Source organism: Vanessa tameamea, chromosome 12 (genome assembly GCF_037043105.1).
Source record: "Vanessa tameamea isolate UH-Manoa-2023 chromosome 12, ilVanTame1 primary haplotype, whole genome shotgun sequence".
Lineage (NCBI taxonomy): Eukaryota > Metazoa > Arthropoda > Insecta > Lepidoptera > Nymphalidae > Vanessa > Vanessa tameamea.
The window spans coordinates 828,651-852,467 of record NC_087320.1 but is presented as its reverse complement, the minus strand read 5'-3'; the positions used below and the strand labels follow the sequence as shown (position 1 = coordinate 852,467).

Sequence of the window (23,817 nt, the reverse complement as noted above, 5' to 3'; positions counted from 1 at the left end):
TTTCATCCGATCCATGCAGAATTCCTCATGATGTTTTAACCAACAATGAGGTGAATTATAAACACAATTTAAGAAATGAAAACATTTGCTTGCCTGGATTTGAACCCGCAATCAAAATTTAAGACAAGCTCTAACCATCGGGCTGTCTCCAGTTGCGTTTTTTGTAGTTGTTAAAAATATGTATTCGTTATAATAACATCATAAATACGTTTAATAAACATATCCGTTTAATATAACGTTATATAACAATTGCTCCTGCGCACTCGTGAATGCAATCTCCGTTGCGCATGCGCTCGAACGAGAATAAATTACCGGTTATTTAGCCGTCTGCCTAATTAAGGTTAATTAGACGGCACTCGACGTCCAAATATTGTGTTCAATCATTTCCTTTGATCAGAGGTAGCTTCAGTAGGTACTCTCAGCATCAGTGCCTCAGTGCTCAGATCAGCATTTTGAATAACGTACAATCTATCTACTAATTTATAGTAATATACTAGCTACCCATCCTGACTTGGTACGAGTTAAATTATGATTTTATTTCTTTGTTTTTTTTTTTTTTTTTAACCAATGATATATATAGTTCTAATGGATCGTACAATGTACAACTCGTGTTTTTTTACGTCTCTATTGAATGTAGCTTATACTATTTTTGAAACGAGAGGTGTCGTGGGACGCTTGATTGGAACGAATTTGTTTTCGCTTTAGATGTGTTTTAAATAATAGACACAATGAAATAAATTAAAAACGTTTGAGAATAATTAACAAGAGATTAAATGGTTATAAAATCCTATTTGAATTAAAACAATAACAATAAATAAGCTTTAACAAAATCGTTTACAAAAGAAGAAGACAGAGAACAAAGAAAGAGATGTACTCGTATAGGTCGCGTGGAGGGGCCTTAACGCTTTTTCCTTTCGTGAAGATTTCGGCCAGTTCACTACTGTAAGCCGCGTTAAAGAAATTCGTCACTAAAACCTCGAAATTCACCGCAGGATATTTAATAGCGTCAAATGTCAGAATGTAATATGCGACATTGACTATAATTATTCAATATAAATTGATAAGGGATTGGATTTAATACGTATCAAAATGGCTTATCACTGTAAGTCGGTTGTCAACATTTCACGAGTGAGATACGAAGTGATACAGAATTGCACCGTTGCTTCGTTCGTTCGTTCGATTGTAACGTGTTAAAGGCAATGTACTCGTATATCTGTATAATCTGTATGTTTTGATAAACGAATTCTGGACTATTTCTTTCCAGCAAATAAAAATGTTACGAAACTTATCTCTTTATATTGTCGACAGAGACAAACGTCTAAATTGTTTCTGTTTTGTAAAACAAACACGAGCCTCCTGAAGTTTTCCTGGAACTAGAGTAGTTGTTGGATGTAGCATATATATGGTCCAAAAAACATAGCAGCGTTAACTTTTCTCGTAACAATGTCACGCCTAGCAGCCGTTGTTTTATCTTTGTTTGTATTATATAGTAATTATTGTCATAGTAATCGGAAAAAACGCTATAGAACATAATAAACTTGGTGGTAGGGCTTAGTGCAAGCCCGTCTGGGTAGGTACCACCCACTCATCAGATATTCTACCGCCAAACAGTGCTCAGTATTGTTATGTTCCGGTTTGAAGGGTGAGAGCCAGTGTAACTACAGGCACAAGGGACGTAACATCTTAGTTCCCAAGGTTGGTGGCGCATTGGTGATGTAAGGAATGGTTAATATTTCTTACAACGCCATTGTCTATGGGCGGTGGTGACCACTTACCATCCAGTGGCCCATTTGTTCGTCCGCCTACCGATATCATAAAAAATAAGCAAAACCGTCGGTAGAGTGCCATGTATTATAAATTAAAATCTACTTTACTCAAGAGGCTTTTACGAGCTCTTTTGAGTAGTCATTTTACACAATCGTATTAAACGTAAAGCTATCACTGGTTCGGAATATAGATTCTACTCAGAACCGACAAGAAACACAGTAGGTACTCTTTTACAACATTGGAGATGAGAGATTTCTATAAATATAATATAGCGTTGAATAGTATGCTTTATTTATTAATGTTTTTTAACAAATGAGTTCAATTTATGAACTGGCAAAGTTAAATAACCTATTTCAACCTACTCCGAAACACACTGCGCCTTCCAGTATAAGATTTATATGTATATGATCAATAGGATTTTCAGTTAGTGAACACAAAAAGAACATCTCATTTATGAATATTTGAACAACAAAATCACGCCTGTCAATGAAGCACATTGCGGAAACCATATTAAACCCCCGAAATGTGCTACATCCTCTGGTTTGTTTTATGTATATTGGTTTAGTAGTAATTTTAGTTAAAAGCACAAAAAACGACTGTTCATTTGTCTATAGGTATGGAAGATAGACCTGCGACTTCATGTATCCCCTGATCAATATGCATTTGTCCTCATCCAGGTCCCAGGTTACTTTCACGTCGAATTTAATTACGTTCGGTTCACCGGCTTAGTCGTGACGAGGTAACTGACAGACACAGTTGTATCGTAGAAGCGATTTCCTGGTTATATTGTCGTTACATTGATAATTGTGTGCAATTACAAAATTTTACTAAAAACCTGCTGGAATTTTTTACCGATTCTTATATGTAAAATATTGTGTATTTTCTCTTCCGAAATACTCGTAGTTTTGCTATCAATAAATCAATTTAAGTTTAAGTTGAGTTGGTCTATACTAATCTATACTTGATATTATACATTCGAATGTAACTCTGACTGTCTGTATGTCGGTTGCTCTTTCAAGGCCAAACCACTGTTTTAAACGATATTTGGTATGCAGCACGCTTGATCTCCATAGGAGGACATAAGACTTTTTTGCCTAACACCTGACGACTAATCCCTAAAACGCGAGCCAAGCCGCGGGCGATGACTAGTATTACTTATAATCTGAATCCTCATTTCAGTAACATTATATATAGGATACATGCAGTTGTTTTGACATTAAGGCAAATGACCTTATAAAACAGAGGTCCTCTCCAAATTTGAAATATCTCTTTTACAGTTGATGACATGACATTGCCCTCTGTTATATTTGAACATTTTTAGCTCGGTTTTTCTGCTACCACACACAGAATTTTATCATAACGAATGGGAGTTCAAATCCGAGTGAGTAATATCAAGTCGGTATTATTCGTAGTATGTATTATGTAATATAATATAGGCTTCAGATCCCAAGCTCCTGGGTTCTATCCCTGGTTCGGGCCAATATAATGGTAATATTGGGTTGGTCAGCCGAGTAGTAGACAGCGTGTAGAAGTATATATACATACTAAAATATTTGTGTTTACTTACACATATGAAAATCGTAGTAGGCTTCTGATGTCCAAATCAATAGCGGCCACGGCAGCTAACCTCTAGGAAAACCAACTGCAGGACTTATAGTGCACAAGTGTACGCAAACACAATTGCACTCCCTATTCACGCACTCTCGTAGTCCGATGGGAAGACAAATAAGACAAGATCGAAAATAGTACCGGCACAGTACCGATTTACGTGTTCTCTGAGGCACGGAAGTTTTTTCGACGATAAAACTCACAAACTTTTATCGACCTGATATAGGATTTGAACTCATGACCTCGGGATCGGATCGGGATGCGGCCTTTTATCTAATGCCCGTCCGTTTCTACTAATAAAAACATCTTGTAAATACAATGTACTTTTTGAAATAACTTGTGTTGTATAAATTAAAATAAATTAATTCCCTTCATAAAATTAACATAGGGGTTTTTTGGTACACAATAATATTAATATGTCTTTTTCATTCGAATATCTCTGAATATATTAGCGAGGCCGTTTGTAAATAGGTTTGATAACTATCATTAATATATAAAGCCTAAATTTCCCACGGGGGTTCAATTCGGCCTTAAGCTCTTTCTTCTTTCATGTGCTTAATTAGTGCTTTGAAGGAAAACTTAGTAAGAAAATCTCCACATGTCAGACATTCTCTCCGCATTGGATCACCGTCGTGCAATAAGACCTAGAATTTTTAAGTACTCACTGTGCAGAGTACTGATAGGATGTTATTTACAATCCTGGAAACAAAATTCAATTCGAACTATAAACTCAAAAATGTGTTCGTCAAGCTTTTACGTCGCAATTACTCAACGGGTCAATTATGTGGACGCGTTGTCATCTGTACGGAAAAAGACATAACCTAATACAAACCGCCCCGCCCCACGCGCTCGAAACCGCGGGCGGAAACTAGCAATACATAGATAAAACAATATGATTTACTTATATATAGATATATACATGTATATGATAAACGAAATCATAGGCTCGCAGTTGTTAAAACAGTAATTCAATAAAGGTTTTAAAGGGATGTATTTGGATTTCCACTTGGTCTTAACCACCGGCCACCATCGGTTATATTTGATCCTATTGTTAGGTAAGAGGGTTCATTTAAGGCGGGTTAAGCTACGGGCTATCAATAATCCCACGTAATCCTTCGTTTGTGTAACACGAAATGGTAAAACAGGTTTGCGAATATGTTGAGTTAAAAGTTTTTTACGATTATTAGAATATATGTTTTTTATCTTTATTCCATATAGATACAATATTTATACTTTGATTGTCAAGCAAAAAGTCTATTTGAGAAATAAACACCTCAGACTAGAGAATTTAAGAGATAGAGCTGTGAGCATTATATCATATTCAAAGTTCTAAAGTTTATCCTTCAATATATGTTTTAATTTGTATTATAAAAAGTAATCTTGTTAATAATATTATTAAATACGTTGAAGAAAAATACAATATATATATTTTTTTATTCAAATATTTATAATACTATGTGATCTATAATACATCTTAATAGATCTGGTGTAAAGAGGACTATTTGGGGATATCTTAAGAAAGTACGTGGTAATTTCTTCAAAATCAAAATATACTTCATTCAAGTAGGCTTCTATAAGCACCTTTGAATCATCATTTTACAAGACTGTTTTAAAATGCAAGCTACTAGCGAATCGGATGGTATATTCTACCAAGATGAACTGGCAATGTTGTGTTACTCGTGTATCTATTTCTATAATAAAATTCCGCAGACATTTTTAACTTTGCCGTTTCATAGATTCAAGTCAATTGTAAAAAATACATCGGTAAAGAAGGCATATTATTCGATACAAGATTATATTGATGATAAAAAAGTGTGGAGTTAATGCTTGCTGACTTCCAGGCAGGAGACATGACATACATATATAATTGTATTTAACTAACATGACTGTATTTTTAGATGTTGAAAAAGAGTAACTACTGAGTTTCTTGCCGGTTCTTCTCCGTAGAATCTACATTCCGAACCGGTGGTAGCTTTACTTTAAGTAGTTTGTTAAATGACGATTCAAAAGTGCTTGTAAAAGCCTACTTGAATAAAGTATATTTTGATTTTGATCTAATTACACTGGCTAACTCACCCTTCAAAATAGACTACAACAATATAAATGATTGCTGCATGGTGAGTACAAGGTGGATCTGCACAAAGCCCTACCCACAGGTGAATCCATCACTATTTCCCATCAAAGTCCACTCTATAAATACGAGAGCTCTAATTATAGCCAATAAATATGAAGACACCGGATGAATAATTGATGAGTAGGTGGTACATACCCAGACAGGTCTGGACAATGGTCTACCACCAAGTTGCTTTAGCTAGTATAAATATTTTAATCTGATCTCTCAATCGGTAATTGAGGTAGGTACAGCTTTAAGTATATTACATAACCCATTGAATAAGGTTCTATGGTAATGTAAACGTTTTATGTCAGTAATTAGGGAGACTCAACCCTTAATAACACAAAGTACGAAGTGTTACGGTCTCTCGTATGACTGCGAAAATTCTTAATATTCGTTTATTAGAAATATGTACTTTTAGATTTTTTAAGTCTTCGTTGATTATAGATCTAATTAATTAGGGATGTCGAAATTTGATCAGAGCAATTTGGGGAGTTTATTTTGATGATAAGTCCCTGTGAATGGTATCCGTTGATATTAAAAAGATAGACTTTGGATTACACTATTCGATGTTGCCTCTAATAACCCCGGGAAGTAATAAATTGCTAACGTTGTTGTTTATTGTTAACAGTCTTATATGACAATTTTTAATATAAATGCTTTAGTTTCTAGTGGACAAGTAGCACTCTTCCACCACATTGACACTGACGCATTGGCAATGTAAGGAATGGTTAATAATTATTACTGCACCGATGACTATTTGCGGTGGTAACCACTTCACATCAGATGAACCATTAGTTTGTCCGCTTACCAGAATAAAAAAGTTTTAACTTTTGACCTAACTGGACGCGATTCGAAAGAGTTCAGGACCGACGAATTTACGTGCTTTTTGAGTTAAGGGAATGTACACACTTCCAATTTCAGGACTGAGTGACTGCTACTGAGAATTTTTGGACAGTAACCTCATTAATATTTTGTCGGTACAACCTGGGGTTTGAATTCAAGACTGAACGGCCTTATACACAGGCAAAAACAAAAGAGTTCAGCACCTTTTTCTCGTATTGTCTCGTTATTTAATATAAGTACTGGAATCTACGACTTCTTATGCAGACAGATATTTATATTGACAGACATTTATATTGCATATGAAAATCTTTAAAAATAAATTGGTGCTACTGGTAATAAAAAAAAAGGCAGGTATACTAAAATAAAAATATAAATTACGGATAAGATACACCGTACGGACGGAAATAAAAAATAATGGTTTTCATTAAATTTCTAAAGTAATTATGATCGATTTCGACCACTGGACAAACTACTAAGATAAAACATTGAGATCGTTTCTTTCGATGTAAAAGACGCCTTTTTGAAAGTTTCGTTATTATTTTCCTTCCAGCGGGTAGACTCTTTGTAAGACAAGCTTTGTGCAGCGGACGCGGTCGCCTCTTTGTCTAGCTACCATTGTAGTTTTTCCTATTCTTCGTTTCATGATTATTTTTTATGTTTTTTTTTTCCAGATGAACATTTCCGAGATTTAAATTATTTTAAATACGCTTCTATTTAGTAAACGAGATTCGCATTCATGCAACTGTGGCGAAGTAAAAGATTGTATTTAAACATCATAAAGGCGCTTTTAACAAAAAATATTCCTTTGGTTTTCCTTAAATATATAAAATATATAATATTAGAAATCCAGTTTCTAAAAATAATATAATAATCGTTTTGTTTTTTGTTTTTAATTTTAAACAATATTACCTTTTGCTATAAAATTATTTATTAAAATATACATAGAATACATAATTATACATTACAATAAGTTTCCCTTCTATTAGGCAATATCCGTCGTCGTCAAGGATGGCTGTTGCTAATTCCACCATACCTGACGCTGCTCATTGTAGGCTGGTGTAATAGTCTCGAAAGTCGCCTCAAGAAACGATTGTGAAATGTCAGAAATTTATATGCGACATCAGCTACAATAACTGTTACATTTAAACCCTTATCAAAATAGTATCAGGGTAGGAGAGTTTTCGAGACGCGAGCGGGACACGGGGTGAAATGTTCTTACATAATAGCGTATATATACATATATAATGTTGATAAAAGTTATTACTGTTCTCCTATTTTATGTACCGAATGTATCCGAATCTAAATTCCCACGTGTAGTAAATATTAGATTTATTGGTGCCTTAATAACTTGAAGTGAGAACTAAGTACATATCGTTTGTTTGTTTTGATTTCCATGAGAATGATATGGAGCTGTAAATCTACTTATAATATAATTTACTTATTAATAGAAAAAGACTTGATTTATCTTTGATAAGGTTTTCATTTCTTTTTCCTTGTAGTTCTGAATACAAGAAGGTTTAGGAAACCATTTTAAAATATAATCATTTTTATTACCCGTCGTATATGGGACGTGACCCATCCTCTGTAAAATAGCAATTTATAAAAATCTGGAATAACTATCTGTCGAAATGACTTTAAACATATTAAATAACGAATATTAGCCACTCTACATACTTCCTAATCATAATAAGGCAAAAGATTGCCGAGTGCCACTGATAAATATAATATGAGCTTATATACATATTACATAGTAAATATGAGCAGGGAAATGTGCGTTATGTCTCCGTTTCCCGAGACCAAATTATATATCATATTCAACAGTTATTTGTCTTCCGGGAAAACTTCGGAAGTCTCGTGTTTGCTTTAAAAATTTCATTAACGGTTCTCCCAGAAATGATCCCGAATAAATATTTCTCTTGACAAAACTAATTTTGCGCCATACATTGTTTGAGAGCTACCAACATTTTATGTGTTTTTCTTATGGAGGATTTAAAACGGCATTTTTTGTCGTTGCTTTTTTTTAATGCGGTAAATTGCTCGCTAGGAAACACGTAATTTACGACAGATTGTTTATGATTTCTTTTAGTTATATTTATAAGTAAAGGTATTAATCACTCAACCATCCGTCTGCTCTTGTTAAATGTGATCAGAGCACAGATCAAAGTGCTGTGTTTATTAATGAAATAATTGTAAATAATAAAATTAATAGTAACTCCATCCTTTTTAAAATGTTTTTGCCTTATTCAGCATAACGTTTAATGTATAATTATATTGTTATATATCATTAATAAGTTGTGCAGCTCGGCCTGGTGGGATTCCATTGGGGTTCTTTAACATGTAGTTCTAATAGGTTACGTCATAAGTCACTATTATTATTTGAGAATGTACAATAAAAGGTTCAAAAGGATTCGCAGAGACATTTGATTTTATAGCATAGGTTGGCTGGCGGGCAAATTGGCCATCTGGTGGTAAGTGGTCGCCATTGTCCACATAATGGTGCCGTAAGAAATTTTAATCATTTCTACTATTACCTATTATTGCTGTTTGACGGCAGAACGGTGAGTAGGTGGTAGCTCCCCTCTTACTTCCGTTCCTTCTTTCTCTCAGAAGCTTTATAGCCAAGCTGTAGGACATTCACAAGCTGTTCTTTATATCGAAGTAATTTTTAATACCTTTTTAAGTAAGTTGTTTAAGTTGGCAGTAAAGTATTGAACTTAAAGGGGCACTCATGAGTGTGCGAAACCGCAGTCGCAAACTAGTATCTAAACAAACATATAATCGGTTGAAATACAACATTTTTCTATTTCCATCTCATTAACCGGTCCACAGAAGGTTTATCAGACCGTAATCTAATTTCGGAAACGTTATATCCGAGTTAAGTAAACACTGAAATTTGTTTTGGTTCCGTATACCTACGTCGCCCACACATTTCTTATTGGAGCCATAATTTAACAATCCCTTCTCATTAGTTAACTAGGCTATCACTCACACAAGGGTATCGACTACAGGTTTTTTAATGGTCAGTCTATAAAATTTACGTATAAATACTAGCTGAAACTGCGGCTTTACCGCGCGATATTTATAAAACACAAACTTCCAACCGTTTTACCCCCTTAGGGATGGAGTTTCGTAAAATCCGTTCTTAGCATTCATACATAGTTCATATTATAATAGTAATTCGTAAATGTTAGCGAGGTATTTGTGCGAATACGTTTTGTGTAACTAACGTATAACTCGACTTCAATTTGGAAAACCTCACAAACAGTTACTGTGTGCTGCCTCTTCTGTTCTGTGATCTTGGTGGCCAGTCAACTTTTAATACTTACTTAAATAAAGAACTCAATTTAAAGCAACTTGACCTAACAAGATTATAATTATAAAAGGTAGACTCAACTTTAAAAATAGTTTATTGTCAATTTCAAACGAGCGTGAATGATTTCAGTCGCAAACAATGCTAGTTAGTATTTTTTTTTAAATATGATAAAAATTAACTATTGACCGAAAACAGGCTTTTTTCATTCCGTTCGTTCAAAGAGACTATAAATCAACAAACAATTTCTTATTGAAATCTTTACAAAAGATGTTTTTACAAAGTGTGTTGATTCATTATAATTTTCTCGGAATCCGGTAATAACGTAGATGACTTGCTATGGAATGTCTTTGAGAGAACACGTCTATCCCGTTACTTTCATGATTTGAAATTTAGAAAATCTCAATATTCTTCATTCAAGTAGACTTATGAAATCACTTTCAAATCGTCATGCTAGAACTTTGAATTAAATGTAAACCTACCACCGGTTTGGAAAGTAAACTCTACCGAGAAGAACCGGCAAGATACTCAGTAGTTACTCTTTGCCACCATTTTAGATACAGAGTATGTCAGTAAAATGCATTAAAATTTTATGAAATCAATAAATAATTTGTCCACGCTTTTTTATCTTTAATATAATCTTGTATTGAGTAATATGCTACACTTATCAATGTTTTTGACATGAGCTATAATTTTTGAATCTTCTTCTTCGTGTGCTTCATTACTTAAGATCTTGCTTGTTCTAAAATGTTTGCACCAAACCACTCTGTCTTCGACAATGGCTCAGTTAGAGGCCAGTCGGAATATTGAGTCCTGTTATAATTTGAATTTGCATTTTTTTAATAGGCCAAGTTAAATATGATGTTTTTATAAACCTTGTATGATGTTTTTTGAAAAAGTATTCATCGCAAATGAGAACATTTTAACTTGCATCACATGAAACATATTTTCAAACTCTAATTATGATAACAGTCTAGTCTAGTCTGAGACAATTTTACATGCCATTATTTTAGCTTCACGTAATTTGCTAACGTATTTTCCTGTTTTATACATTTTAAGCCCTCGTTTATCTAATATATTTATTAATTTCGTTTCACCTTATAATACTGCATTTCGTTAAAAATGGTTTTCGCATTAATTTTTTAATTTACTAAACTCGGACTATAATAAGAGATTAAATTATTATTACTCAGCTCAGTTGTACTTTGAGAAAAACATTTACATACTTTTTTAAATTCGAAATGTAATCGGCTGAAAGAGGAGAAATAGGCAACAAAACTGTTTTGTCTTTACCTAGTTATATATTATAGAACTAGTTTCGCCTGCGTCCAAGGTTTTATGTATATAGCAAGTCTATGCCCTTCCTTGGGGTCCAAGCTTCATACCAAACTTTCATTAAATTTAGTTCTGAGGTTTAGCCATCAAAGCGAAACAGACACAGACAGTTAATTTCAAATTTATAATATTAGTAAAGATTATGATTTTTCTGCAACAAAAACTGATAGCGTATTTCGACTTTAAGCAAAATTTTATATATTCTGATATTTTATTCCAGATATGGACAAACAGTTCTCGGCTCAGCCGGAAGATGTTGCAGCGAGAACGGGCCAGCCATTGTCCATACCTTGTCGCATTAGCTCCGGCCCCGCAGCCAACGTATCCTGGACCAGGGACGGTGTAGCTCTGCCACAAAATAATAGGTGAGTCTTTGGAATTAAACCATAATAATTATGTTCGTATTTCTTTTCTTTTTTTTTTAATTTTTGTGATCGTGGACGTTTGACATTGTCAATAACATTTATTTTACACATATAATTCACGAAAACGAGTTCAAATTAGAAACAAGATTTCTACCCAATCAGACATACTATTTTAATACACATAAAATAACAAAAACGTAAATGAATATTGTATCATATGATATTGACAAAATTAGTACCTTAGGCACAGACTATCACGCATACAGCCAAGTACAAAAATAGGTATTATATCAAGACGAGATTACGCGGAACCATATCATTTGTAAAAGTTAATATCTTTTATTTGTCTTTACAGATATTATTTCCTAGACAACGAATTGCTCATCACAGATATTGAAAATGAAGATGCTGGGATATATAGGTATGTATACAAAAATTGAACTTTACAGTAACAGTACACTCACATAAATAAATATTTATACAGTACACTCACATGTATAATTCAAAGTACCACATCGAGTTAGAGAGCGCTGAACACTAACAGCATTTTTTATTTAAATTTCGGTAAATGACCAAACTTAAACATTGCCTGTAGTACTTTAATGTCGTAGGGTTTTGGTCAAGCCCGTTTGAGTGGTTAGCATCCACTCATCTCATATATTCTACCGCTAAACAGCAATACACGAAGTATCTTATATATCGTATTATATACTATCGTTCTGTTCCGTTTTGAAGCGTGAGTGAGCCACTGTTAGTTACACTGGCTCATGCACAAGTCATCCTGTCCATTACGAATTTACGTGAATATGTCTCAAGCCAACACCAATCGACATTGTAAAAGCGTGATGGAAAAATCTCTAAATATTTAAAAAGGATACCTAATTATCCAAAAACTTAGGAAATAATTGGTTTTATGTGCTGGATAATTTGACCCTAAATTTTGAAGCGAATTTACTTGAAACTTTAAATTTCGATAACCAAATAGTACTTTATCAGATATCATATTTACGAATCACAAAAAATCCAATATAATAAACAAGTCCTTACAATATGGACCGTGCTCGCGTTGAATACTAGTAATAATGTTATGAATAGCAATTACTGGTATACTTTAGACGAAAGTTGTTTCACGAAATTGTTAAGATATTTCAAAAACATAATACATATCACATATCAAATTAAATTGTCGTGTTATATCATCATTACAAATATTATTCTCAAACGCACAGACAGACGCTTTTTGGGAGTTCGTTTTGTACTATTTGTAAATAATACTAGTAATTCAATTTAATCCTTCAACAAAACAAACCAGAGTTCAATTAACGTTAGCTCATGGTTCGGTTCTCACGATTACGTAATGCCCAAGCCCCTTGTCAGTGTCGTGTTTCTGAACGAGCGACACATTAAACCCTAACATTCCTTAAACATTTTAGGACGAAAGTCTATTTTAGAGCGTTTAAACTTGAATCGTTTATTTGGTGAAGCGAAAATAAGTTCTATAGTTGAAATGACACTTCATTATATTTGTGATATATTCGTCTTTCCGTTAATTTGTATTTGTTTGTATGGATATTCTTTATATTAGATAATGTCCATCATTTGGGACTTAACTGTATTCTACATTTAACTCTTTTTATTTTCATCTCTGATCAGATGCATAGCAACGAATAACAACGCAAATAAGACCCGTACCAGTCGGGAAGGGAAGGTGACAGTTACGGAATCAGTTAACGAAGAACCGTCTTTCCTCACTGTGCAACATGAAGATCACAGCGCTGTGCCAAAAGGGGATAGTATACTTCTCCTCTGTCCTGTTCTTGGATGGCCTAGACCCAAGGTATGGAAGAAATGTGTTCCCTTCCACATTGGCAACGTTAAACTTGATTACATAAGACGTTAATAACAAGAAATCGAGTCTTGATAATGCTTTCCTCCAATACAGCGCTTAAAGCGCTCACTTAAAATCTTACTGTTTAAGCTATCAGCCTTTATAATGGTGGTTATTGCGTTTGTGGTACTTGCTATATCGCTGATTCATATTTTTCTAGTTAATATGGGAACTAACGCCACCTGGTGGAAGAACGAGTGAGCTGGAGGTAACAAAGGAGGTCTTGACTCTCTCCAATTTGGATTATGACCAGGAAGGTGTTTATACGTGTGCTATAGAGGGTCACAGCGATTTAGTCAAGGTAATTATATAAGTCATTTCGTTTTTTTAATTTTTGTCTGTCTGTCTGTTTGTTCCGGCTAATCTCTGGAACGGCTGGACCGATTTTGATGGGACTTTCAGGGGCAGATAACTGATGTAATAAGGAGTAACTGAGGCTATAACAATAACTTTTTTGTTAAATTCAAATGGGCACGAAGTCGCGGGCACAGCTGATCTTCCTCTAAAACCTCTAGCAAGGAGGTGATATCATAGCGATGGCATATTTGATGCTTTCTGTCTGAATTAAATTCTACTTATTCCTTTCAGTGGTTTTTTACTTAATAAACATTTCATCAGCATGGAATTCAACGAATACTATAATTGCATCATTTTCAGACTTTCAACGTGAGTTTAACAGAACCAGTGCGTATTACCCTGCCGCCGCTACCGAAAGAGGCGATGCGTGCCAGCACCGTTCGCTTCAATTGTACCGCAGTTGGCAGACCAGAGCCTGAAGTCACGTGGTACAAGGACGGGCAACGGCTAACTCTAGCTGGACGGGTAAGGGTAGAATTAGTAACTCTAACATACTTCAATTGGCTCGCAACTCCATTTTCTAGAGGTTATCATTTATTGAGTTTTTCTCAATAAAAAATACAGTATGAACTCCACGTTTTAAGCTTAACAGTTTTTATAGTCTTGAACATCGAAAAGCTGTTAAAATTGTTGGATCCAAACTTTCCGATCGAGTTTGATCGCTGTCCAATCGGATTTGGAGAGTTTGGAAATTGTGCTCTTAAGTTTCAGAAATGAATGACTTTGGTTGCGGAAATCGCTCAATGGGACATTAGTATCATGTAATTAAATAATTTAATTTACTTTACCTACTGTAATGTTTCGGCAAACGTGAGTGAGCACGACATCAGGCTCGGTTGAGTGGTGTCTGCAAAATGGTCGAACGCGATTAGAAAATTTAAGCTAAAGATCGAACACAGTGCCCTAGGAAATGCCTAACGTCCGTGATGTGTTCGTTCACTAGGTGTTCATTTCCGAACCGGTGGTAGATTTTTGACTATCGATAAGCAAGTGTAACACTTCTATTGAATAATGATTTTGGACTTTGATTTTAATTGTTAGACGGAACCATGGCGGTGATTATAGTCATTAATGTTTGTTTTAGATAAATTTACGAACGTCCGCCGATCGCAAGCGCATCGAGCTAGTGATAAGCGGTGTAACTTCGGCCGATGCAGGTGAGGGCTGACTGCTAAGGAGAGTTGAATATAGAATGGCATAAACTATTTATGGGTATGCCGGTTATAACATAATTGTCATCAAAGAACAGTAAATGTTTTTAAAGTTTTGTATTTACTTACTCAAATCTATAATGACAATATCGTGAATTTTAAAACACATAATATAAATGATTGAGTATATATTAGTTATATAGAGAGATATAATAAGTACAATAATAAATAAAATAATTTGGCAACAAAACGAGCGGTCGTGTGCGCAGGCGTGTACCAGTGCTTCGCGCGCAGCGGGCGGCGGCGGGCGTCGGGCTGGGCGCGCCTGGAGGTGACGGGGCCGGGCGCGGCGGCGCCGGGCTCGGTGCGCTGCGCGCCCGCCGCCGCCGCCGCCGTGGCGCTCCGCTGGCGCGCCGCCGCCGCGCGCGTCGTCACCTACACCGTGGACGCCACGCTCACCGGTATGCATTCGCTCCTGTGTCACTGTGTCTACGGAAAGAATTCGTAAAGTGACGTAGGTTTTACATCATATTTTTTGCTTCTAGACAAACATGGCGTAGCGATCACGGGACAACCTCACCAAAACACCGAGGAGATCGTTAGACTTAGAGAACCATTGAAACCTTACATCTTTCAAGTAAGATAAGACAGTATTCCTTTTGAAAATGAAATAAGAATATCATTAAATGTAGTATAAATAACGCATTGTCCTTCCGCAGGTGCGCGCATACATCTCGTCGCCTACGAACAAGTATATCATACCAAGCGATATGTCGGAGAGTGTCGTGTGTCAGGGCCAAGGAGGTGATGACGTGTTAGAATTCGTTTTAGAATCACTGACGAGCATTCCATCAAATATTTACCTATCATTCTTTCGTATCGTAGTATAATTTATTAAAGTATGCTTTTATATGCCGTCTTTAAATCTCACGTTACAACATTAAATTGAATCAAAAGCTACATTATTCCGCTACCAGCTACCGGGAAAACTCAGTAAGAATCTAAGTTTTTCTCAAACGAAGTACGTTATTAACTATAAAACAGTCGATATGAATTTCTGCGAGCCCGTCTGGATAGGTTAGCTCTCATTCATAAGCTATTCTACCGCCAAACAGCCAAACTTACTATTGTTTTGTTTGGGTTTGAAAGATGAGCCCGTGTCACTGCAGGCTCAAGGGACATGACATCTTACATCCTACGGTTAGTGGCGCATTAGCGATGTAAGGCTGAATCAAATGGCCCATTTGGTTGTCCGATATATATGCAATAAAAAAAAATGTCCTGTATGATTCATTTGTATAACCAAGATAATGTGATGAACTTGAAAATAAATTTATACTTTTGTCGAATTTCGCTATAATAAAACTCTGCCGCGCTCAGTTGTCATCCGATTTAAACGTATCCATAATCATCAAACCTATTTACAGTTCCAATAAAGTTAACAAAATTAGAAGACGACAAGGTGCTGGTGTCTTGGAAACAGTTCGCAGATGAAACCCCAGGAGTCATGGAGTGGATTTTACAGTATCGAAGCGAGAACGAAACACATGATGAAGAACACAATATTACTTTGGCTGCGAAAGTTGTCAACTACACATTGACAGGTAGTTGTGGAATGAATATCGTCACTAGCGCACTCTTATGAATTGTATGTGCTGTGACCCTCGTCGCTCGTCGTTAATAAGCTTCCATCCAGGTCTTCAACCAACTTACTCATAATATTCAATGACTTGACTCAGTCGTGAATGTCTGTTGTTCAAATGATTTTATAAAACAAGTACAATGGTTATATTTCCAGCTCCTCCATCTTCTCCGCTCCTGGTGCGACTGCTGGGATCGCGAACCTTGGAGTGGCTCCCACAGAACCTGACGCTGGTGCCTTGGTTCTCTACTACCACTGCGGGGCAAGATAACGACGACGGGTGAGGTTCTGGTCTCCAAGACTATTTTTATATTATTGTTAACATTTATGATATTAAATGTCTAAAAATATTGTGATTGTATACAGTACGATTAAGTATTATTTGGTAGGTAGGTGCAATCTGCCTTACTCGGTACATCCCACTCATCATATATTCCACACATCATACTTCCAAACAGCAATACTTAGTAGTGAAAGTGTCAGTGAGCCAGTGTAACTTCAGACACAAGGGGTGTAAGGTTATAGTGCAAGCTTAAGGGGCAGTGATGACTTTTTACTCTCAGATGCCCCAGTTTGCCTGAACACTTTCCCATATACAAAAACATTAATAATGAACCCTGCAGCTTATAAATGGTATTAATTAATTATGAAGAGATTATTAATTTATATATAATTTATGTATATCTCTTTAGCGTGGTAACAGTTCTACCTCAAGACCTAGAAGTGACCGAGGTGGGGGAACGGTGGTTCACACTGAAGTGGCGGTGTGAAGACGCTTCAAGATATACCTTCATGGTTTGCGTGAGGAGAATCGACGGCTATGACGAGTGTCAGGAAAGGTGCTTGCATTTTTAATGGCGCTGTCTTATTTTAAAGTAAACATTGTAAACGCAAATGTGTACCAAAGTCTAGTCACGAGAATTTTATAATTTTGTCATTGGTTGCTAATTGGTTGCATAAAATACATGCATTAAATATACATATGCCGAGTAACATATTTTCGTAAAGACAACAAAAAATTAGGGTGACTCCGAATATTTTTGGACTACTCATAAAATAGTTGCAGAGGTTTGACAAGAGGCTGTGACTTATAAATCAATACATTATCCTATTATCGTGATTCTATTATAGAACTATTCTGACAAAGGCGCACCCCTCCACGTTAATTTATTTTTCGAGTGCATTAGTGTGTTACCATGGCATTATCTCTTATTGTGCGTTAGGCAACTGACTGAATATAAATTCGATTATGTAACTAATAAGGCCGGCAACGCACCTGCGACCCCCCTGGTGTTGCAGATGTTCATGGGCGGTGGTAATCACTTTCCATCAGGTGAGCCTGCTGCTCGTTTGCCCACTATAACAAAAAAATATATATATGATAATTAAACGCGGAGGGGCGTGACTTCTTTAATGAATAATACTATATCGAATAGATCTGCTAAATAGTATAATATTTCAGCTACAAAACCACTACGACTATAGAAGGTCTCCAGCCAGATACTGAGTACGAGGTGCGGGTGCAAGTTCGGATCCCGGGCAGAGCACGGGGCGGTGCATTCACCGCGCCTTACCACGTCACTACACAGCCGGAGGGTATGAAATCTATGTTCTGTTTCAATTTATTATGTCTTATGACTTTCTTGGATGGACTAAGTCAAGTTATACTTAAATATTATATTCGATTGGAATTTAATACTGTAAGTGTTAAGGACATCATTTGGTTTCACATGGGGTCGAAAGTTTGACGCGGGGCCTCAAATTTTACAAAAATTGACAGGAGGTTACGCCACTATGGCATCATGGAGCAGATTCAAAAATGAATTTGGCTAGTCAGGGTCGCATTGTTGGGACACCGTCCTTCCTAATTTGTACAAACGCCTCACCTAACCCTGTACGTCCCGCTCGCCGGCGGCAGGTCCGCAGCGCTTCCAGGAGCTGTCGTACAAGTTCGTGAACGCGAGCGCGCTGCTGGTGTGGTGGCGCGGGCCGCGCGCGCGGTACACCGTGCGCCACAGCGCGCAGCTGCGCCTGCCCGTGGAGCAGTGGGCCGCCGTGGACGCCGACGGCACGCAGGCGCTGGTGCGTACCGCCCCCCCACCCGTCGCCCCCCGTCGCCCGCCGGGATGGCTCTCGATCGGCACCGGGGGTGACTGTTGTGAATATTTTCAGATCAACGGCATCGAGCCCACGGAGCAGACGTACGTGATGGTGACGGGATACGAGCCGTTGGCCTACAGCCCCATTCTAAACATTCCCGCGCCGATGAAGGAATTGGGTGAGTGCCGCTTAATTATACATGTGTTTAATTATTGCTGACAATAAATTGTCTCATGTCCGGAAGTGTACGAAACAATAGTGAGGTAACTTACATATTTCCCATGGAAGTTCGGCCGCGAGTGTATCCAGGGGCTCTGGCTGTAGGGGATCTGCGAGGGTGGATATGCTTCCAATGTTCTCCTCAGAAGTAGAACTCAAGCAATAAAATATTTTAAAGATATTACTATAATTGTTAAATATATTTTAATAACGCTTGTAAAGAAACAATAAATAATTAAATGTCTTCCCTTCTGCCAGAGCCGGATTTAAAGGTCAGGAGGCCTCATGGCTAACAAAGGAGTTGAAGCCCTAATTATTAATTTACTAATTAATTTGAACATTTTTATTTCTGTTTGTCAGTCAAACAGAAATATTACATTAAGATTGTTAACTTGTCGAAATCTCTATTGCACTTCCCTCCGCGAGGCGGCCCCTGACCGTGAGGTGTGTGTCCCCGCAGAGGCCAAGGACCTGAAGTACGCGTACACGGCGGCGGGCGTGCGCGTGTGGTGGGGGGGCGCGGCGGGCGCGGGCGGCGCGGGCGGCGCGGGCGGCGCGGCGGGCGCGCGCGCGGTGCGCTTCGCGCAGAACATCACGCAGCCGCTGGACGACTGGCGCGTGCTCAACGTGACCGAGCCCGACGTGGAGGTGCGGCCTCACACTTGATACTATCACAACCCTTTTTGTGTCTTACAGATTTAGTCTTTTCTAATGTCGATTATGTGTATAACCTATAAGAGTATATTATCGGGGTAAAAATGGTACATTTTATTCATACATATTTTGGTACAAAAATTAAGCGCTGACTAAAAATTTGTTTTTTATTATTTTCTATTATTTTGGTCTATTAATATTGTTTATTGTGTCTTTAATTTCATATTAATTTCAATTAGTATGTCATAAACAGCCACGAGATACTGCAAATAAATATCGCCCTCTGTATTGAATTTACCAGTATTTGATTACGGGTTTTATCATATGCAGTGTTTATTACCTAACTTAGTACCTAAATAACAGCATTGAATGTTACTGTCGCTGCAGCTGACGAACCTCGACCCTAACCTGCCGGTGTACGTGATGGTGACGGCTGCGGGCGGCGGCCGGCGCCAGCACGTGCTGACGGTACCGCCGCGACCACCCGCCGCCGTCGGTGATCACTTCTACTACTACATAGGTGGGTGACACTACTACTATGGAAAGATACTTTAAATACAAAACATCACTCGATCGACATCAGTTATTAAATATGTTTGCTGTATGTTCTAAAAGTATATATAATTAGTCCATTATACAATTGTCGATGCATGGGTTAGAAATTTGATTTTATAATGTATATATTTCATGACTTTTTTCTATTTCACTTCATACTTCATGATAAATCACAACCGCATGCAAAGATTTACAAATAATCACAACCAATTCGTAAATTGAAAAGGAACAGTGCAGGTACGAATTAAGAAGGACCTTCTCTTCTGCGGCTCTTGATTATTTTAAAATCGGATAAAAACAAATGTGATTTATTGATGAACATTTATGTCAGCCTCAAATCGCTTTATTTATAAATCATAGAAGTTTTTGCTAGATTCTTATTTGGTAACAATTCGTTTGCGACATATCACAAAACAATACAAATTATTCATATATTAACGGGTGGAATGAACTTTTTTTTTTTTGCACTCTCATTTCATACATATTATAATTATTAGATAATGTGTATATTTATTATACGTGCGATGAAAACATTTTTTGAATATCAGATCTATATCTTGGCTTGCATTTTTCTGTCGTCAAAATTAAATAATCTTAGAACAATATTAGATATCACACGTGGGTACCGTACCGCCCACTCCACAGATATTCTACCACCAAACAGCAATGAACTAAGTGTATTGTTGTGTTTCGGATTGAAAGATGGTGATGGTGATTGAACGATGGTGACCACTTACCACCTATTGCCGGTCCCCTTACCTACATAAAATAAAATTAAAAAAATCGTATTTTTGTCTTATTATATAATAAGTATTACACATTTTATAAGAATAATATTTGACGAAATGGAGTCCCTGCGTTATCCGGTGTGTGTATTAGAACAAGAGAGAGTTTGAGAGAGTCTTGTGCGCAGGGCTGGGCGTGGCGTGTGCGCTGTGTGTGTGCTGCGCGCTGGCCGCCGTCGCGCACAGGGTCTGGACTCGCAGCAAGGCCTCGCAGCGGTACGACCCCTACTTCTCTGTTCCGTTACACGTTATATAAGTTTTGGATAAGCTGTTATGAAGTTCGATGAGTCTCTAGTGTCGCATAGCATGGATTTTTCAATTTGCATGTTCACTGAAAGACAGTTATATCATTTTCATTACATGGAATATGAATGAAAACATCTCATTTTCATCAATGGTATAAACAAAATGAATTAAAGTATTTAGTATTACATTAATGACATAATTTAATAGTCTATGTTACTACTTAGAACCTAATAGCTGAGAGACTTTAAATATTATGTTGATCGTGTATAATATGCCTATTTTAAAAACATGTATTTTTATAGGACGCGAAGAACGCCCGTCACAACAGTCGAAGGGCAAGAAGAGGAGGGCTCTGAAATGAAGGTAGGTTACACAAAGAGTTATCATGGATAATAATATTTTAGTAATTTTAGTTCTACACTAAAACGACATTCATAAGCGATTTAAAAATAGAACAATGGTCTCAAGATGATTATTTTTAATTTTAATTATTTTTATTTTTTGTTATTTTCTCATATTTTCTCATATTATTAAATGCTAGAAAATCCCTAAGAAATAGCGCTCGCTGTGTGTGTGCGTGTGTAATGTGTCAGATGTTGTGACAGACGGCGCGCGTGTCCAACGGCGGCGCGGGCGAGCCGCTGCTCAACGGGCACGTGCACATCACGGAGAACCCCGCCGTGAGTACCCACTCTGTCGCTCTCTTCCGTATCGTTCCAAATACACTTGTTTCCTCTAAAAGGAGTTTTGTAATAAGTCAATCTTAATGACATTTTTTTTTATTTATAAACGATAGGCGTGTATTTGCAGCTTGGCTACCTGATGGAAAGTGGTCACCTCACCCCAAAGTCATTGGCACTGTAAAAAATATTTACAATTTCTGAAATCGCCTATGAGCCACCAACCTTGGGAGCTCAGATCCTACAGGTGGAGGTACAAAGTCGAAAATAAAAAGTGGTTAATATAACTTGTAGTGCCTTAACTTGGTCTACGGGAGAAGGTAACCGCTCAAATACACGTGGTCTATATAAGTATTTCTTGTCATTTTTAACATCCAAATGTGCCACATTAAGAAACCTTTGTATCCATAGTCAAAAACACCAAACGGAAGGATGAAGAAGCCCCGCCGCGCCGAGCCGCAGGCCTACGAGGCGTTCGACGTGTCGCGGCCCGAGCTGGACGCCACCATGGAGACGGTGCTGGACGAGTCCGCCTACAACCTGCTGGACACGTCTCGCCGGCCCGAGTACGACCTGTCGCGCTCCTCGCAGAACCTGAGCGCCAACAACTCCTTCAGCAAGCTGCCGGACGACAACATGAACTCCGAACTGACCAGAAGTACCGAATTTCAACTCGACAACAGCAAAATTCAACCCACGTTGCAGCCTAACGGTTGAAATATAACACGCCGCGGGTTTTCAGAACTACATGGGGTGTAGGCGACCCTAGGCCGGTTCTAACCGGTTACGAATAGTTAAGCTGAATAGGATGAGATGTTGTACAGTTCAGTTTTATATTAGACGGAGGTTTACGACCGGTTTGCGCGAGGATAGCTTGGCGTTTTGTTCCTAATAGACTTTATTTTCAAACGAAGGCTGATTTTAAAGTAAACAATAGTACGGGTATCCAGTTATTTAGTTCTCAGAAAAAAATATACACGTAAAGTTATTCTCGCTTAAACTAAACGCAATAGAGTCCATTTTAAAATAAAATTCAAATGTATATAGGCATTTTAGTGCCCTCCGTGGCGTGTATATAGCGTTTATCGGCCTGAGATTATAATCACCGAGACAATAAGGTTAAAATGGCGCGAAAAAAATAACCTCAAATATTTCATTGCGCCGTTGATCGGCTTACCACGTAATTATATATTTATAGGTTGAATACAGTGCCTGCAAATAGTACACACCAAAACACCAATTAAAGTATAACAGTTCACCGTTAGTGCAACTCGAGCGAACAGAGTACAACCAGCCCTTTATTACCTGATACATGTAAATATCTCGATCGTATTTATTGATGTTGAAAAACGTATTTATTTCTGATTTTTTTTCATAGACAGTTTATTTAGACAAAGCCTTAGAAGCTATCTGTTATCTTCATAATCTACATTCCACATAAACTATATACTTATACGTCACACCACTAATATAATTCTACTTTTTTTTTACTGAAACGCACATTTTTTTTATATATATTATATACCTGTTAAAGTTTTATTAGCAGTTTTTAATCACGCCAAACATTGTTTTTTTTACATAGACACGAGAAAAATAAATAAAAAAATACGTAGATAGATTAAAAAAATAAATATTCGAAAAGTTTATTAAAATGAAAAAAAAATAATATTACAACGAACTACTGATATTATGTAATGTACGTCAAATAGTTATATAAAAAACTCGTTATCGTTAAAAATGTTACAAAAACGTTATATTATATAAAACCTCTCCGGTGACATTGAACTTGATTCTTTTTTGAAAATTAAAAAAAAAGCAAGTTCGTTGTTCATAATTCCATATCACAATTTGAATCTACCTCATTTTATTCGTTGTAAGGTTCTTTTAGATGTTACGATTTTAATGTTGGATCGTTTAAGTTTTTTTCTAATGCCCATCGACAGGCGGTTATACGCAACGGCAAACTTCTGGTTAGATAGTGTTTTTTTTTTAATTTATTGTAGCTATTTAAGTTCTGTATTTGAAAATTTCAAAATGTTTGTACATTTGATTTTTAAATACCTTCCATATTAATGTTTACAACAACTTCTGTAGACGCACACGGTTAATTCAGATCACGCCACACTACTCGCTTTTCAAAACATGCGTACATATTTATTTTATAGAACACAAAGGAAGTATTTTGCAATTTTCCGA

At 36.8% G+C, this 23,817-nt stretch overlaps 1 protein-coding gene across 1 annotated transcript in view; it reads left to right on the top strand.

Annotated features, from left to right (window-relative positions):
• The window catches only part of LOC113402408 (protogenin B-like), a 108,464-nt gene extending 85,182 nt beyond the window's left edge, over window positions 1-23,282 (top strand). Inside the window, exons 4-24 of the mRNA XM_064216579.1 lie at window positions 11,200-11,344; window positions 11,700-11,765; window positions 12,998-13,181; window positions 13,393-13,533; window positions 13,890-14,054; window positions 14,674-14,746; window positions 15,010-15,201; window positions 15,286-15,377; window positions 15,460-15,544; window positions 16,168-16,344; window positions 16,539-16,662; window positions 17,075-17,221; window positions 17,845-17,978; window positions 18,301-18,464; window positions 18,555-18,660; window positions 19,162-19,349; window positions 19,743-19,875; window positions 20,824-20,911; window positions 21,244-21,304; window positions 21,547-21,621; window positions 22,033-23,282. Of these exons, the coding sequence (XP_064072649.1) occupies window positions 11,200-11,344; window positions 11,700-11,765; window positions 12,998-13,181; window positions 13,393-13,533; window positions 13,890-14,054; window positions 14,674-14,746; window positions 15,010-15,201; window positions 15,286-15,377; window positions 15,460-15,544; window positions 16,168-16,344; window positions 16,539-16,662; window positions 17,075-17,221; window positions 17,845-17,978; window positions 18,301-18,464; window positions 18,555-18,660; window positions 19,162-19,349; window positions 19,743-19,875; window positions 20,824-20,911; window positions 21,244-21,304; window positions 21,547-21,621; window positions 22,033-22,338 (2,846 nt within the window). The 3' untranslated portion in view covers window positions 22,339-23,282. The remainder of the gene's footprint in view (window positions 1-11,199; window positions 11,345-11,699; window positions 11,766-12,997; window positions 13,182-13,392; window positions 13,534-13,889; window positions 14,055-14,673; window positions 14,747-15,009; window positions 15,202-15,285; window positions 15,378-15,459; window positions 15,545-16,167; window positions 16,345-16,538; window positions 16,663-17,074; window positions 17,222-17,844; window positions 17,979-18,300; window positions 18,465-18,554; window positions 18,661-19,161; window positions 19,350-19,742; window positions 19,876-20,823; window positions 20,912-21,243; window positions 21,305-21,546; window positions 21,622-22,032) is intronic.
• Window positions 23,283-23,817: the final 535 nt, after the last annotated feature.